Here is a 16,504-nt window from a genome sequence, read left to right on the forward strand (position 1 = left end):
ATTTATAATTTCTTGGATTGAAACAAACAGGTGTGGACAAAAATTGGAAAAATTACTTTTTCTTAAAAAAGCTAGAAAAGTGGAATAAAGAAAACCTGGGGTGGATCCATTATAAAAGATCTTCTTTTACAAACTTGAAAGCAATAACAACAAAATTAACACCTTGTGCCTCAGTAATGAAGGACTATAGCTTTCTACTACAAGACATAAATGATACAAACTAATTAAAAAAGAAAACTCTAGAACACTTTTTTTATTAAATCAATAAATAACTGCATCAAACTTACACCTAAAATCTACGTTAAACAGAACATTTGAACGCTTTTTTAATGTAATCCATCAGTTTATTCACAGATAAGACTGCAACTTTTTTACTAAATTTAAGGGCTGGGATGAACACCAATTCCGCTTCTTCCAATGTTGAATTATTAGGACAGATTTTATCTTCTTTGGATTCTGTTTCATCAGATATGGTTGTGGTAGGCCCATCCTGGAAACGTGGCGACTGGGCTGTGGATTCATTCTGAATTACCTTTCAATGTTTAGATTCATTCATTCTACAGTGCGTTTTTTTTAACGCGCAACATAGGATTTTACGTGTTAAATTTTTAAGCCCATGTTAGACCATGTTATTTTGGAACTACAAGTATAAAACTTGACGGGTGTGTCTTTAGTACCCTGAAGCTTAAGTAAGTTTACCAATTTGGTCTAAAAAGTGATTTAAAACTGGAAAAAAATCTTTTTTTTTTCGAAAAGATTTTATCTTTTCATACTCTCTGTATGCATTGTTGTTCCTTGTTGTTTTTGATACTGGCAGGGCAGGTAGCAGGTAAAGTGACTTATTTTGACTGCATCACGACCCGACATCTTTTGAACGTCAAAAGGGCATTTTATGATTGTTTGGAATATACTGTTTGGCTTCAAACGAAGGTCAATTTGAACAATTCACTTATAAAAATACTTCTTTTGTTCTTAACTTTCTTGATATAAAGTTAATGATCACCCTGTTTTACTTTCTACGCCAAATTTTACCTGCTACCTGCCGTGCCAGTATCAAAAACAACAAAGAACAACAATGCATACAGGGAGTATGAAACGATAAAACCTTTTCGAAAAAAGATGATTTTTTGCAAGTTTTTTAACACTTTTTAGGCCGAATTGGTAAATTTACTTAAGCTTCAGGGTACGAAATAGCCACCCGTCAAGTTTTATACTTGTAGTTCCAAAATAATATGGTCTAACATGGGCTTAAAAATTTAACACGTAAAATCCTATGTTGCGCGTTAAAAAAAACGCACTGTATACTACTTTAATATATGGCTTACCTTTTACAGTGTTGCCATCACCAGAACCTTCAGGTTCCTCTACGGCAACGTTTTCTTTGGTTTTGTTTGACTGAGGATTGGCCGATTGTAGTGGTGGGTTTCTGGTTGTAATTCTAATAGGTCCAGACTCAAAAATTTTACTGTCCGAGTTTGGAACGGACTGTTCTACTGAAGGTAATGTAAAATATTCAAAACCTTCAGGTTTGGTTCCACTTTCTTCATTAGTAATGAATTTGGAACTGTTCTTACTGTTTCCATTTGGTTCTGTGGTAAACTGCACGCCATTTTCAGGTTCTGAACTAGTCTTGTCACTTAATATGGTAAGCCCAGTTGTTGGTCTTTCTTCATTTTCAAAAATTGACGGTGTAAATTCAATCTCGGGTAATCGAACAGTTTCAGTTACACCTTCTTGAGGATTTAACAGTATTTTTGGGGTTGAATCTTCTAGGCCAGAATTGGGATACTCATTTATAATTTGGTCATCTTCAGGCCTCAAAGTAATAAAACCCTCACTTGGTTTAGCAGTATTTTCACTAAAGACCAAAGGACTTTCATCACTATGACTCTCAATATTTACTGTTGTTGCTTCAGTAGAAATATTTTCATTGAAATAAACAGCAGTGCCAGTTTCTTCTTCGTAAATGGGATTTTTAGTGATGGTTTCAAGAATAATGACTTCAGAAGAATCAGATGTGCTTTCTTCATCAAAATTAGGATTGTCGAATATGGTCACACCAACTTCAGGTTTCAAAGTCACATAACCTTCAGTCAACGGAGCACTGGTTCGATCACTCTGAAGATGTACATTTTCTGTTGGATTCAAAATGACGGAATCTTCATTTGGGGTGTTAGCTTCTTCATAATTAAAGTACTCAGTTGTTAGGTAATTTGTATTGTAGTTTTGAGTAGGCTGAGGTGTACTTTCGCTCCAAGCAGAAGGAACTCTTGTTCTATCTTCATAACTCTGAGGATCTTCTTCATAGTTATAAACGTCAGCTTCACTCCTTATGGTTACATACTCGTCAATTGGTTTAAATGTATTTTCATTCAAAACAAAATAACCTGGAGTTGTAATTTCGTAATCAATAAAGTGTATATTTACTGTTACATCTTCCTTTGGACTGAAAGGTTCAGATTCTGAAGCAGCTTTTTTATAGATAGGATCTTCAGTACCAGAAACGATTTCATCTGAATAAATAGAAGTTGTAGCGTCTTCTGCAGAACTGTAATTTTTGTTTATTCCACCATTATCTTCAGGCCTCCAGGTTATAACTTCAATGGGGACAGACAAATCTTCATTTACAAGTAAGTCTTGAGAGTGTATATTTTCTGTTACATCATCTTTTGAATTCAAAATAACCGTATTTTCAGTAAATTCTTCATAATTAGGCTTAGTTGGAGACTCATCTAGATCTATTATTGTGACAGCTTCTTCATGATCGGGAAGTTCAGTTACATCATCTTCAGTCGGTTTAAAAGTAGCAGTTTCTTCTTTATTATTTGGATGTCCAGTTAGGTTATCAACAGGATCTAAGGTAACATTTTCTTCATCTGGTTCGGATACGTCTTCACTAAAACTGGTTATTTTTTGGTCATAACTGAAATGCTTACTTTTTGTGACGTCTTCTTCATACCGGAAGGTCGTAACATCTTCAGAAGGTTCGAAAATATTTTCGTTTAGAGCGGAAGGTCTTCTGGTTCCATCTTGGTCATTTGGAGGCTGTCTAGTGACGGTAGGATCTTCTTTTGAGAATTCTTGAACTGGATTCATAGTTTCTGTTTCTACAGAACTTAAAGTGACATAACCTTCTGTTGGATTGGTGGGTTTAGCTAGTGAAACATCTTCATTTATAGGTGGGAAATGGCTAAAATCTTCACTAGAGATCGGTACAGGAGTGCCATTTATCGAAACTTTAGTGGTTGTATTCACAACAGGTGATTGACATGTCTCATCTTCTTCTGATCCAGTACTGTTACACACGGAAATGTCGTATATTTCAGAGTCAGTACTAGTTAAACAAATGTGTTCTTTCTGATGCCGTATCAACTTGGAAAGCATTTCGACCATATGGCTCAGTAGGGAGGTTTGTTCAGAAGGTGATATCACTTTGCCTTTACACTTGCACTTTTTCTCGGCAGGTGCCGCCCAAATGGTGGCAAGTACCGCCAAAATCACAAAAAGCACCACTGTCTTCTTTAACTGCCACATTTTGTCTGAACACTGCAACTTGACGGAAAATTAATTCCATAATATATTAGATCGTGTGTTATCAAATTAAGATTACATCCAGCACTTCCGTGTCAGTGTTGGAAAATGGGTTCCGGTACTTTAGAGTTCAAAGTGTGTAAATATTTCATTATTCTTATCTCAATTTAGGATGATTTTTATAAACAAAATTTGTTTTGTTAACAGATTTCGCAGAATGTTTCTGTTTAGTTATTTAGTTCTTTTAATTTGATAACACTTTTTGTTTTGATGAATTACCAAACTATATGGAGGGTTCTTACAATAGCACAAGGAGGAAAAAATGTAGACTTGTGATAACAAGTTGAATACAAGGAAGGGTAATTAAGCAAGTCCTTTAAAACCCTTCACAGACCTATAAATGGAGCAAGGAAAATTTTCTTTTTCTAATTCACTCTTTCATTTGTGCTAAATGAAAACAAAATGGAAAATGGGAAAAAATATGTTTAATATCTTCATTGTACAAATAAATAGTTAAAACTATATAATATCACTAACCAGTGCATTTAAAAATATTTTTTATATATTCTACCAATTGGGAGGCGGATAAGGCACAAGACTTTTTACTAAACTTAATAGCTGGAATAAACAGCAGTTGTGAGTCTTCTGATGAAGATTCATTTGGGCAATGGCACTCCTTATCCTCCTTTGGTTGTGTGTGGTGATTTGCTTCGTTGATATTTATTATAGGAATAGTGTCATCATTGAAATTTCTTGCACCAGAACCTTCAGGTTCTTCCGTAAACTCTTGGCTGGTTTCAGCAAAATTTTCTATTGGAGTTTGAGTAATAGTGATGATCGATTCTTTTTCTTGAGGGTCGTTTTCATCTACTGGGTATTCTAAAGATTTTTCAGTCGATTCGTCATCCTCATCTCTAGGGTCAGTTTCACTACTACCTGCTACTGGAATTGGTGCTTTACTATCGAATACCAAGGAACTTACAGTCGATTCTGCGTCATCTTCATTATAATAGTCTTCTAACGAGTTTTCAGTCGACTGATCCTCCTCTTCTCTAGAGTTACCACTACCTGCTGTTGGAATAGGAGTTTTATAATCATATTCCTCCTCTTCTCTAGGTTCTGTTACACTATTACCAGCAACTAGAATTGGCTCTGAACTTTCTTGGGAAATTATTTCAGTGATAGGATCTTCTTCATTACTTGCAGAGCCGTAATCTTCATTGGATTTAGAGAGGTTTTCAGATGAAGAGTAGTATTCTTCTGAGTCACTATCACGACTTGTAGATTCTTCGTAACTTGAACTGTCGTCACCTGAATTTGGCTTACTGGCATTGTCCTCTTTGGTATCCTCTTCAGAGTAGTCGTAATCACTACTTCGTGATTCTTTTGTACTATCATCACTGTAGTCTTCGTCTAATGAAGGTTCACTACTCTTGGATTGGGTGGGAGAAGTCTCATAGGATGTGCGTGGTTGTTCCTCTTTATCTTCAGAAACACAGCTGGAATTACTGATACTACTTGTACTTGTAATAGGCAAGTCTTCGTCTTCAAACTCATCGGATCCAGTTGCAATTAATTTCTTAAGGTTGCAGTTGGGTTTGTGATTCTTCAAGCACAAAGGGTGTTTCTGATTGTGGATTAAATGGGTCAAAACTTCCAGCATGTGCCCCAAAAGACAGGTCTGCTCTGAAGGGGATATCACCAAACCTTTGCACTTCTTTTTTTCTTGAGCTGGTGCGGATAATGTGGAAGTAAACAAAGCACAAATCACTAAAATTGTAGCAATCTTGCTTAGTTGCCACATTTTGTTTGAGTGTAGATTGAAAAGATAAACGTTAGGTTTTTATAACGTTATAGGAACCAAAACAACATTTTGCACTTCCTCAATTTGTTGCACACGGTTTAAGGTCAGGGTGAGGTTTATTATTTTACAATTTATTGACCTGCTATAGTTTACGTTTCATGCATTTTGTGATGAGCATATTTTAATTAAATTATTTTTTTAATACATCTCCAGGTTTTTCTAAATTGAATTCCTTGGAATTTGGTTTCTAAACGTGCTTGTAATAACGGCTTGCGTGATTTCAGACCACTTTTCTGTCGTCAGGTTGCTATGTTGCGTCCATTACCATATTAGTTTTTCTAAGCATTATTAATATTAATCGATTTTCTGTTGACCTTGACAGTTCAGCTTTTAATATTGTCTACTTTTGCTTTTCAACTGAAGGACGTCCGATGTAGGTAAATGGCCTCGATTTACATTAGAAACGATTTCATTGTATCGTGCTCTATTTATGGCTGTTGTTGGTGATCGTTCCATTAGATTTGTACAGCTGAATTATACATAATGGCCTCCACGTCACCTTTTAAAAATTAATGAAAATGTGTCGTGAAGAATGGATGATGAATCGAGGAATATCTGTAGGTAAATGTTACCGGATATTTGATAAGGAAATTGCTGTTTTTGTATACAAAAATATGGTACTTGAGTTAATTTCTGTTGGCAAAATACTGTAATGTGCTCAACCAGTTATCAATCGGAAATCAAATGAAGTAATCGCATTAACACATTTTCGAGTGTGAACTTTCATCGAATTAATTGGAAGGAAATCGTCATTTCTCATTAGCATCTCCCAAACAGAAATTCTAGGTGAAGTATTCCGTTTATTTTTGGCAGGCGTAGTAAGCACACACACCACGTGTTCCCGTTTTAACAGAGAAATGAAGTTAAAGCAGGTCATTTTCTATTTTTGCACTGCATCTGCTTTCTGTATTCCAAAACGCCGATTCCGCGAAAATTACACCGTTCCCTATCTATCCAGTTCCCAATTTTTTTTATTTTAGAGGGGAAAGAAGGGGGGGCGTTACTATTAAAAATGTTTTACGTATCGTTCGGTACATTCCAGGCTGCCGTGGCCACTTAGAGCCTGTTAGCATGTTTATGGAACGGTCATAAATTTTAAAAAGCCTCGGATATAAAAAGTGTATCACGCAAAAAGGCTGATTGATCGGACACTTTGATAGGCTTGTTAACGCGATGGAGAGCTCCAATTTTCCCATATATCAGTCCGGGCAAATTTCAGTTATTTGCTAATGCCAGAGCTCTGTAAATATCTACTGAAAGTTTTGAATAGCGCACATTTTTTAATTAGGTGTTTATTCTAGCTATTCGTTTTTTTTTCACCAAATACTATCAACAGTAAGCTTTTAAACATATGATGCATCAAATTGTAATTAGATTAAAAACTTGAAGGGTTTTCCAACAAAATAAGCCTTGCCATTGTAGAGCTTCAGGATTTATACTAAACTAGGCTTGAACATTTACTGTCTTATTACTATTTGTATCTTAGATTTTAATTAAAAGTACAAGCAAATACAAAGTTTACTCTTGTATAGAGGTCATACAATTTTCTGGCTGAAGAGGAAACCAAACAGGGTAATGCCAAGAAGCCAAATTCAAGTAAAGAAAAATAAGTAAGTAAGTAAGTAAAATTCAAGAGTAAGTTCTTTGGAATTCCATAGTGAAGCACCGATTCCAGTAGCAGAGGAGGACGAATCTACTGAAAAATCTTCAGAATACCATGATGTGCCTATACCAGAAGATGTGTTCGAACTCCACCAAGCAAAGAGTTTACGGAAGAACCTCTGAAGGTTCTGATCCAAGAAATTTTAATGATGACAGTATTCCAAATGCCAGTAAGCCAAATTCAGGTGAAGCTAATGACGATTACACCAGTTCAAGTTACGAAGAATTTACAAGTCGTGATTGCTCATCTAAAAACATCTCTAAATCCAATGAAGATTACGGCACTGCAAGTAATGAAGAAGATCCTATTACTGAAATAATTTCCCAAGAAAGTTCAGGGCCAAAAAGCAGTGAAGTGACTAAATTCTCAGATGAAAAAATACCGCCAATTCTAGTTGCTGGTAATTGTGTAACAGAATCTAGAGAACAGGAGGAATATGATTATAAAACTCCTATTCCAACAGCAGGAGATCAACCCTAGGGATGAGGAGGATCAGTCGACTGAAAACCCCTTAGAAGACTATAATGAAGATGACGCAGAATCGACTGTAATTTCCTTGGTATTCGATAGTGACGCCCTGATTCCAGTAGCAGGTGGTAGAGAAACTGACTCTAGGGATGAGGATGACGAATCGACTGAAAAATCTTAAGAATACCCAGTAGATGTGAGCGACCCTCAAGATGTAAAATCGACCATCACTATTACTCAAAGTCCAATAGAATTTTTTTCTGAAACCAGCCTAGAGTTTACGGAAGAACCTGAAGGTTCTGGTGCATGAAATTTCAGTATTCCTATAATAAATATCAACGAAGCAAATCATCACTAGTACTGAAGAGCATCTCTTAAATTCCTTAATAGAAAAACAAGCACAACCAAAAGAGGATAACGAGTGTTATTGTTTATCTCAGCTAAAGTGTTATCAAATTAAAAGCAAATTACTAGACATTGTAGGGTAGTTTCTGGCAATGCTAGAAAAAAATATGTATGGCTCTTCTTAAATGTGTGAAACGTTTCAAAATTAATATCTCACAAACTGTAAAAGTTACTTACATTTTCTAAAAAATGAGTGATATTTAACCATTTTATGACTTATTGTCATGTTACATGTTTCAGTGGGAGCTGTTTCGAAGGGCAATGGCAAAATGGCAAAAGACACGGACTGGGCGTAGAAACACGTGGTCGATGGATCTATCGTGGAGAATGGACGCAGGGTTTTAAGGGTCGTTATGGAGTTAGACAGTCTAATACGTCTACAGCTAAATATCAGGGAACTTGGGCCAATGGACTGCAAGACGGTTATGGATCGGAAACATACGCGGACGACGGTAAGTTGTAATAAAGTGACTCAAAACTAGATCCGCATTCAATCAGGCCTGGAAACATATTATCCTAAATAAAATAACAATCCAGGAATTTCACGCAAATCTATGGAACGCCGTTTTACTCTTTAATGAGTCGAAGCGTAAAGTATCGTTCGAATGATCAATAGTTTTAAACCACACTATTTTCTACGTTACATAATTATTTCAATACATAATTTGGCGTTAGATTGCGTGAAAGACATTAAAGAGTACAACGGCTTATGGAAATTTTCTACTAGATGAACCATTCTTTTAAACAATCGTTTTAATCAACCAAGTCCGAAATAACTATTGTAATAATTCTAGTCATTTAAAACATTGCTTTTAAGTTACATACATTACGCCGTTTTACTCTTAAAGTGAATGCAAAAATTAAAGTATTGTTCAGACAATAGAAAATTTGGCGATACAATTTAAAACGTTGGTTTGAAAATAAATGCCAATTCCTGCGTTAGTTTAAAAATCATGTACATATTTAATACCACCAAATAAAAACAATGCTTAATTTTAGCGTTTGTTGAATTAAAACGTTACTTTCACTTTCCCCTCAGACAAACGAGTGTAAAAAATCATGGTAATTTAACGATCCTTTAATTATTACGTTACTTTAAATATTTCAACCACAGCTTAAAATGAAAAAATTGTAAAAATTTAGTCAATTTTTGCATTCGATGATTTTAAACATTCGTTTAAAAAATACAAACGATGTTCAAAATAAACAATTGCAATAAATCCAGGAATTAAAACGTTGGTTGAATTAATACAATACATTTAACTACGAGTACCACATTTTTACGTTCGTTCGCGCAATCTATTGTAAAAAATACGTGCTGCTGCATGTTGCATGTGGCCGAGTTTGGAAGTAGAAATAGTAGAAAACTACTATATGCGTCTAACGAGAAAGTGAGGTCGTGTTAATAGAGATGTGTCTGGTCTCGATATCGACCGGATGATCGATTGTTTGCATGCGTAAAGCTCGAATCAGCTAAGAAAAGGCCACAGGCGTCATCAAACGATGATGTCACGATCTCTGTACGTCTCGCTTTAAATATTGCTGCTCTCGTTACTTTCCAAGTTGTTGCAGCCAGTCAGTGGCGTGCTATTATTTTATCAGTAAAATGAAACATTTTCGTCGTTTTTAATAAAGAAAATAAAAGACAACAAGTTTTTTAAAGGAATGGAAACTCCTTCTGCTTCTTTCTTCATAAATTGTAAGACGTTACTGACGATTTCACGGCCTTGGCTGTATATGTTAACACCTTTCTTTCCAACCTTTTTGAAAGACATTTTGACAAAATAACGTTTTTTATTCATAACACTATGTGAACTTCAACTGCGACCATCAACAATACAACCAAAACACCAGACTAAAACGGAACCTAACCTAACCCCCTAAGTCTCCCTGTCCGCCACTACATTTTTTTAAACTTGGCAACACCGTTTAGAGTGCCTGCTAGTAAAAGCATATAAAAAGGTCCAAATGTCCCTGGCCGCTGCCGCATCTGTTTTAATTGTGTCCAAGTAAAAACCGTACTACGTTGCCAAGTGGCTTTTTGACCGCTTAACAATATATTTTCGGGAATATTTTAATAGGACGCCTCTGATTATATCTAATGCGACGGCAACTGTAGAAGGAGAAAGAAATAGTTTTAAAAACTGCGTCATTGATGATGCGGTGGCCTTTTCTCATCTGATTCGAGCTCTACTGCCGCACTGAGTGCACTACGCTTGTTTATAGATAGGTATCACAAACGTTTAAAAATCAAGGTATAATTTTTCAAAATGTGCTCGAATACGCTGTTTATTATTATTTTTTGTTGCGCATTTTGATGTAGAATCGGTATATACAAGGGGATCAACGTAATAGTAATGATGTCACACTTGATTTTTTTCTGGCCCCGTATATTATAAGTCTTTGAATTTCTCGCAAAACATAATTTAGCAACGGTTTTTGAGATATTGATGTTTCAATGTTAATATTTTTTCTATAGCACATTATATACCTATGGAAACCATATTTGTTTTTATAACGTGTAATCGGCTTTAGAAGGAACACAACTATTAACTACATTACAGACAAAAAAACTGAAAATGCCTATTAAGAAGAGAAAGAGAAGAAATGCAATAAATAGCAAATTGGAAGTTACTGGATATAACCAACTTCAAGCAGTCAAAATCATAACATAACCATACAAAAATCAAAAATCACAAAATATGGTTCATCATCTAATGTGTCTACTGATATATTAGTATATATTAGTACAAGTACTTAGCACTTTTAAAGGATTTAGAAGGTATTTATGCAATTATTGTTGTAGGAAAAGGTCGTTCAGCTGTTGTTATTCCTAGAGAACAATTAGCTTTTTTAGTAAATGAAGGTTTTTCTGCATCAAAAATATCAAAACTATTATGTTGTTCTAAAACAGTTGTTTACCGTAACTGTTACAAGGAAGGCATAAGGTTTAGAGACAAATATTCAAACTTAAGTGAGGAACAACTCAGGGAAGTTGGCGCGAAACGAAAACGAAGAAGTTAGGTTATTAAGATTTCTTCTTAATTTCTTTATTATTTTATTGGTCTTTCGGGTTGTTCAGTATAGGTATGCCCAAAGGAATTTTAAAATCGTTATTGATAATGATATGTATTTCCAAAACCGCGTGTGCGTTTTAATGACTTTGAAAACGTTTTGATCAGCCGAAACTTTTTGTTTTTAAAAACAAAAATCACATTGCACAGTTGACGTAAGTTTTCTCTTATTTAAAGAAAAGGACAGACCAACGATTTTGAGAAATCTTAAAAAAAGTATTTCAGGTTACTTGTTTGCGGTGTGTCGTTATAAAATAGTTATTTATGCAACAAGTGCAAAAAGTACATTTTTTTGAACGCAACGTGAAAATTGTTAGACGAGACCAAAGGTCGAGTTTAACAACACGTAAGTGCAAAAAGGGACTTTTTGCATGTATTGCATACAAAATTTTTTATAAAATCGACTTATTTGATGACAAAAGTACATTAGTTGTTAATTTTAAAATATGAAATGTCTGACTTGACAGGAATTTCTCCTACCTGCAGGTACCTATTAGACGTGCAATTTTGTAGTTCAAAAAAGACTTTGTTGCACTAGTACAAAAAAGAGGAACTTTTTGCACGAAAACTATGCAAAATGAAAAGAAATCCACATAAACTTTTCTTAGGAAAACGTATGGGCTATCACATGTAGCCCATCAGAATGCGTTGAAGTTAGAGTTTTTATAGTTATTTAACCAACGAGTGTATTAATGAATGCGATTAATAATCGAAAGGTTTTAACGCGTAAACGATAGTAAACGCGTTAATAATTGAGATTTTTAATCGCTTATTAATATAAGAGTTGGTTACAACAATTTTCCGCCGACTGTAGTATAGGTACCTATAATAAATAGTTTGAAGTAGAAGTCCATTGTCTCGCAGTGGAGGTGTAAGAATACAGGGTGCGGAATAACACACAGTCTTCTCCACTATAAATTTAATAACAAATTTGTTATGTAGCATTTAATAGTTACTAAGTGTAGTTAAGTGTTTTTTCTCCATGATAAGGTAATGAAACTTTTTTATACTTTAATTTTATATTTCAAATTCTTTTTCAACCATTTTACAGTTTAGTTGCCTTCCATTAATGTTAAGTTAACTCTTTGCTACTAATGGGTCTCGCTGTCTATCCCTGTATACAGGGTAATTCAAATTCGACCCTCACCATTGGGATCTCAGAAACCATAAGAGATACGAGAAAGTTTAAATTGGGGCAAAGTTGCGCAATTTAAAGCTCAACCAAATGCTGTTTTAAAATTTTTGATTTTCCGAGTACTTCCGAAGATATCCGAAAAAAACTGAAAATTTGATTTTTTGTTTTTATTTATTTCTAACCTTATTTGAAGAGATATCCCAAAACTAAAAGCATCTTTTCATTGCCACTTTTTCCTAGCTATTCGATGATGGATACAAATTTGCCACACGACGTTTCGTTTTCTGTCAGTCATCATCAACTTTCTTTTTTCTTATGGGCGCCATATTGGATTTTTAGCCCACCAAATAGTACGTTTTATTCTGATTTTAGTGATGTATAATAACTTATGATTTGCTTCATAAATAACAAAATAATTCAATAAAAACTATTTTTACTTTAGTTATTGGCTTTGAGTTAATGGGCCGTTTTAAAAAATGTCATTATTTGACAGTACTTGTCAAACACGATAATTCGGATGATCATTAGAGCGTCAATCATACTTAAAAATGTATCTAGAAAAGAAACCCCCGCAGAAAATGTTATTATTATACAAGCATTGCTGAACTATTTAGGTTAATCAAAAAAGAGATTTGTTAGCATTATCTCTAACTTAAAAGGCTTATTTATGTTTCCAAGAGAAAGATCATCATTTTAAGAACTTCATTTTTCGCCAAATTTCAATTTTGTATAATGTTAAGTGCAAGTTTATAGTTATTTATACAGTAAGTGACAAACCATTTTTTATTCATTCATATTTATTCGAGTGAATAAACCGGTTTAAGTCACGTGTCTTATACAGTATTTTATTAAATTTCGACTTCTTATATTAAAAAAAACAACTAAAATTACAGTTCTATTAAATTTGCACCGCGCCCCGTAGATGTAACATTGATGTTTGTTTGTTTACATCTGTAAATAGGCGAATGTCATTCAGAGTGATTTAATAGTTATTTATACAGCAAGTGACTTAAACCATTTTTTATTCACGAAAAGAACAACTAGGTCCACAAGCGTAGCGAGTGGCCTAAGCTCTTCGAGTGAATAAACCGGTTTAAGTCAAGTCACGTGTACACCTTTGTGACTAAGTATGTTCAGGCCAATTGCGTGTGACAAGTACTACCAAGTAATCTTCATAAAACGTCTCATTAACAAAGCTAACTAAGGTAAAATCTCTAAAAGCTCTAATGATCGTCCGAATTATCGTGTTTGACAAGTACTGTCAAATAATGACATTTTATAAAACTTTATTAACTCAAAAAAGAAAGTTGATGATGGCTGCCAAAAAACGAAACGTCGTGTGGCAAATTTGAATCCATCATCGAATAGCTGAGAAAAAGTGGCAATGAAAAGGTGCTTTTAGTTTTGGAATATCTCTTTAAATAAGATTAGAAATAAATAAAAACAAAAAATCAAATTTTCAGTTTTTTTCGGATATCTTCGGAAGTACTCGGAAAATCGAAATTTTTAAAACTGCATTTGGTTGATCTTTACATTGCGCAACTTTGCCCCAATTTAAACTTTCTCGTATCTCTTATAGTTTCGGAGATCCCAATGGTGAGGGTCGAATTTGAATTACCCTGTAGAAAGACAGCGTCTAATGTGTTAAGCAGCTTTTAAGATATATCCTTCGCCATTGTCCACATTTTTGAGTTCACCTTTGTTAGCGTAAAGCGTAGAGCGTTTTAATTCTTTTAGCTCCTGATGATGGGCATGTCTATGCCCGAAACTAGTCGAGCGCGCCCCCATTAACTGGTGGGTTAATAAATTTATAGTGGAGAAGACTGTGTGTTATTCCGCACCCTGTACCTATAATAAATGTTTGTAATCCTAAAAAGTTATTTAATATTTACCTACTAATTGTCAGTTGTATACACGCCACTGACAATGACAACAAAACATGTATGATAACTGACATTCACAGTTAGCTTTGTCGGAAATGGCGGATGGAGAACTAACCTAACGGTAATTAAAGTACGCCTCTTTCTGTCTGTTTAATACAGTTAAAAAAACATAGAACTTCTACGAGCGTATCATTAAAGAAAATACATTAAAGTAAAACAATTGAAAAATCATGCATTAATGGGACTCATTAATGAACAATTTTGCTTCCGTTATTGTCCATTAAAAAAACTGTTAATATACGGTCAACGGAAAAATAATTAAGTAGGGAGTTAGGTACATAGGTACTACTTGTTAGAATTTTGTTTTATATCGTTCCCTCAATTAAAGTTATAAAATCGTATATTATAACGATATAAATATAAATATAATATAAATTAAATCAGTACTTTTCAAAACATTTGCAATATTCCAGACTGGTTAGAAACCTCGTATAATATCGTAGTGTACGCAGTACGCATTAAAAGAATCGATCATCCGGTCGATATCGGGACCACATAACATCTCTATTAAAGCAACCTCAACTCTTGAACGCCTATCGTACAGATTCCTACTATTTCTACTTCCAAACTCCGCCACATGCAACATGCAGCAGCACGTATTTTTTACAATAGATTGCGCGAACGAACGTAAAAATGTGGTACTCGTAGTTAAATGTATTGTATTAATTCAACCAACGTTTTAATTCCTGGATTTATTGCAATTGTTTATTTTGAACATCGTTTGTATTTTTTAAACGAATGTTTAAAATCATCGAACGCAAAAATTGACTGAATTTTTACAATTGTTTCATTTTAAGCTGTGGTTGAAATATTTAAAGTAACGTAATAATTAAAGGATCGCCAAATTACCATGATTTTTTACACTCGTTTGTCTGAGGGGAAAGTGAAAGTAACGTTTTAATTCAACAAACGCTAAAATTAAGCATTGTTTTTATTTGGTGGTATTAAATATGTACATGACTTTTAAACTAACGCAGGAATTGACATTTATTTTCAAACCAACGTTTTAAAATGTATCGCCGAAATTTCTATTGTTTGAACAATACATTATTTATGCGTTACATTAAAGAGCAAAACGGCGTTCCATACAAATCCGACATGATTTCCTCGAGTCATTCAACAGTTTGTTTACCTTAGGAATTCATACGAAAACTGTTTACCCTTTGGATCTTTTCACATTGTTTGCTCTAAGTGACCCAGTTTTGCGTACCCAGGGCACCTTAACGTGTTCCCGATGGACGCGTATAACGACGACGGCGCGTCGTTATTCAGGATCAATGGCGTCGCGACGACCTCAAACTGGTGGGGGTGAGCCGCGAGTTCATCCCTTAAGGATTCAGTTGCCCCCCCCCCCCGGCAAATTTTGGTTAATTGTACGGTTTTACTGGCTGTCAGAATGTTGGAAAACACGCACTTCTACTTTACTACAGAATTTTATTTAAGACATCATCAGACACTTTTTTATCAAATTAAAATTTGTTCGTTTGTATTGTTCCACCACGTCAACGAAATTATACAGATGGAATATTTTTGGCTGACGTTTCCGTGCTGCGTCACGACGAGCGCCTCACTCTTTCTGCCAAAATATCTAAAATTATATATATTTGTTCTATTGTATGTAAATTAAGTTTTAGAGGAGTTAAAGCTACAAAATTTATAAAGCAAAAATGTTGAATACCGGAATAAAATCCAACTTTAATTCTAGACGAAAACAGATCAAAAGCAATAAGTTTCTCAAAAGATCCAGTAAAACGTCCTTTCATTCATTCATCCAAACAAAACATCTGGTTTTCAGTAGACAATGTAAAATTCCTGATAGTGTATATTATTTATGAAGGATTTTAACACTTGTCAGCAAATCTCTTTGAATTTAAACAATTTATTTTGGCTTTTAGTAGTTAGAATAAGTTGTGGTATTTTTCTCACTCTTACAATTCCGTGTTTTTTCCTAATTTAGATTACCTTTTAATTTAATTTTGTCAGTCACGCAGGTGTTAGAACTATTCCATGTTTTATTTAATGTGCCCCTGGAGAATAGTATATTATGTTATTAGGCGTAGAAATATGTTTTTTTTTTTTTATTGTTTTGTGTAGTTGATTGCAAGTTGTGAGTGAAAAAAAGGGTTCATTCCTGATCCAGATATGTATAGACAGAGCTTTTTTATACACAATCAAGTCCAGCCTAAACAAATTGGTTAGAACATTTGTCCTGGAAAGTACAACACACAATCTGTGCATGTAACAAGTACCTAATAAATTTACTGTACTAGAAAGTACTTACCATTGAGTATAGTGTTGGAGTAAAATCATTCCACTTCAAAGTTGACAAGCACCTTGTTTGAATTTTGAATTAGTGTGCCATGGACATCACGATTTTTGACAGATGACACAGTAAAAGCGTAACAAGGTAAACATAGGATG

The 16,504-nt window shown here is 34.4% G+C and overlaps 1 protein-coding gene and 1 long non-coding RNA gene across 3 annotated transcripts in view; one reads left to right on the plus strand and one right to left on the minus strand.

Moving 5' to 3' along the window:
• The window catches only part of jp (junctophilin), a 32,262-nt gene that overhangs the window by 1,407 nt on the left and 14,351 nt on the right, over positions 1 to 16,504 (plus strand). For both annotated transcript variants that reach the window (XM_081986523.1, XM_081986522.1), the window contains exon 2: positions 8,172 to 8,383. In XM_081986523.1, the coding sequence (XP_081842649.1) occupies positions 8,172 to 8,383 (212 nt within the window). The remainder of the gene's footprint in view (positions 1 to 8,171; positions 8,384 to 16,504) is intronic.
• Positions 15,498 to 16,423, minus strand: LOC145733583 (uncharacterized). Its single transcript, XR_014179232.1, has 2 exons — positions 16,365 to 16,423; positions 15,498 to 15,671 (listed from the first exon to the last, which is right to left on the minus strand). It is a non-coding gene; the product is annotated as an uncharacterized LOC145733583 (long non-coding RNA).

The sequence above is a fragment of the Ips typographus genome, linkage group LG9, assembly GCF_016097725.1.
Source record: "Ips typographus isolate SLU linkage group LG9, UJ_Ityp_2.0, whole genome shotgun sequence".
Classification (NCBI taxonomy): domain Eukaryota; kingdom Metazoa; phylum Arthropoda; class Insecta; order Coleoptera; family Curculionidae; genus Ips; species Ips typographus.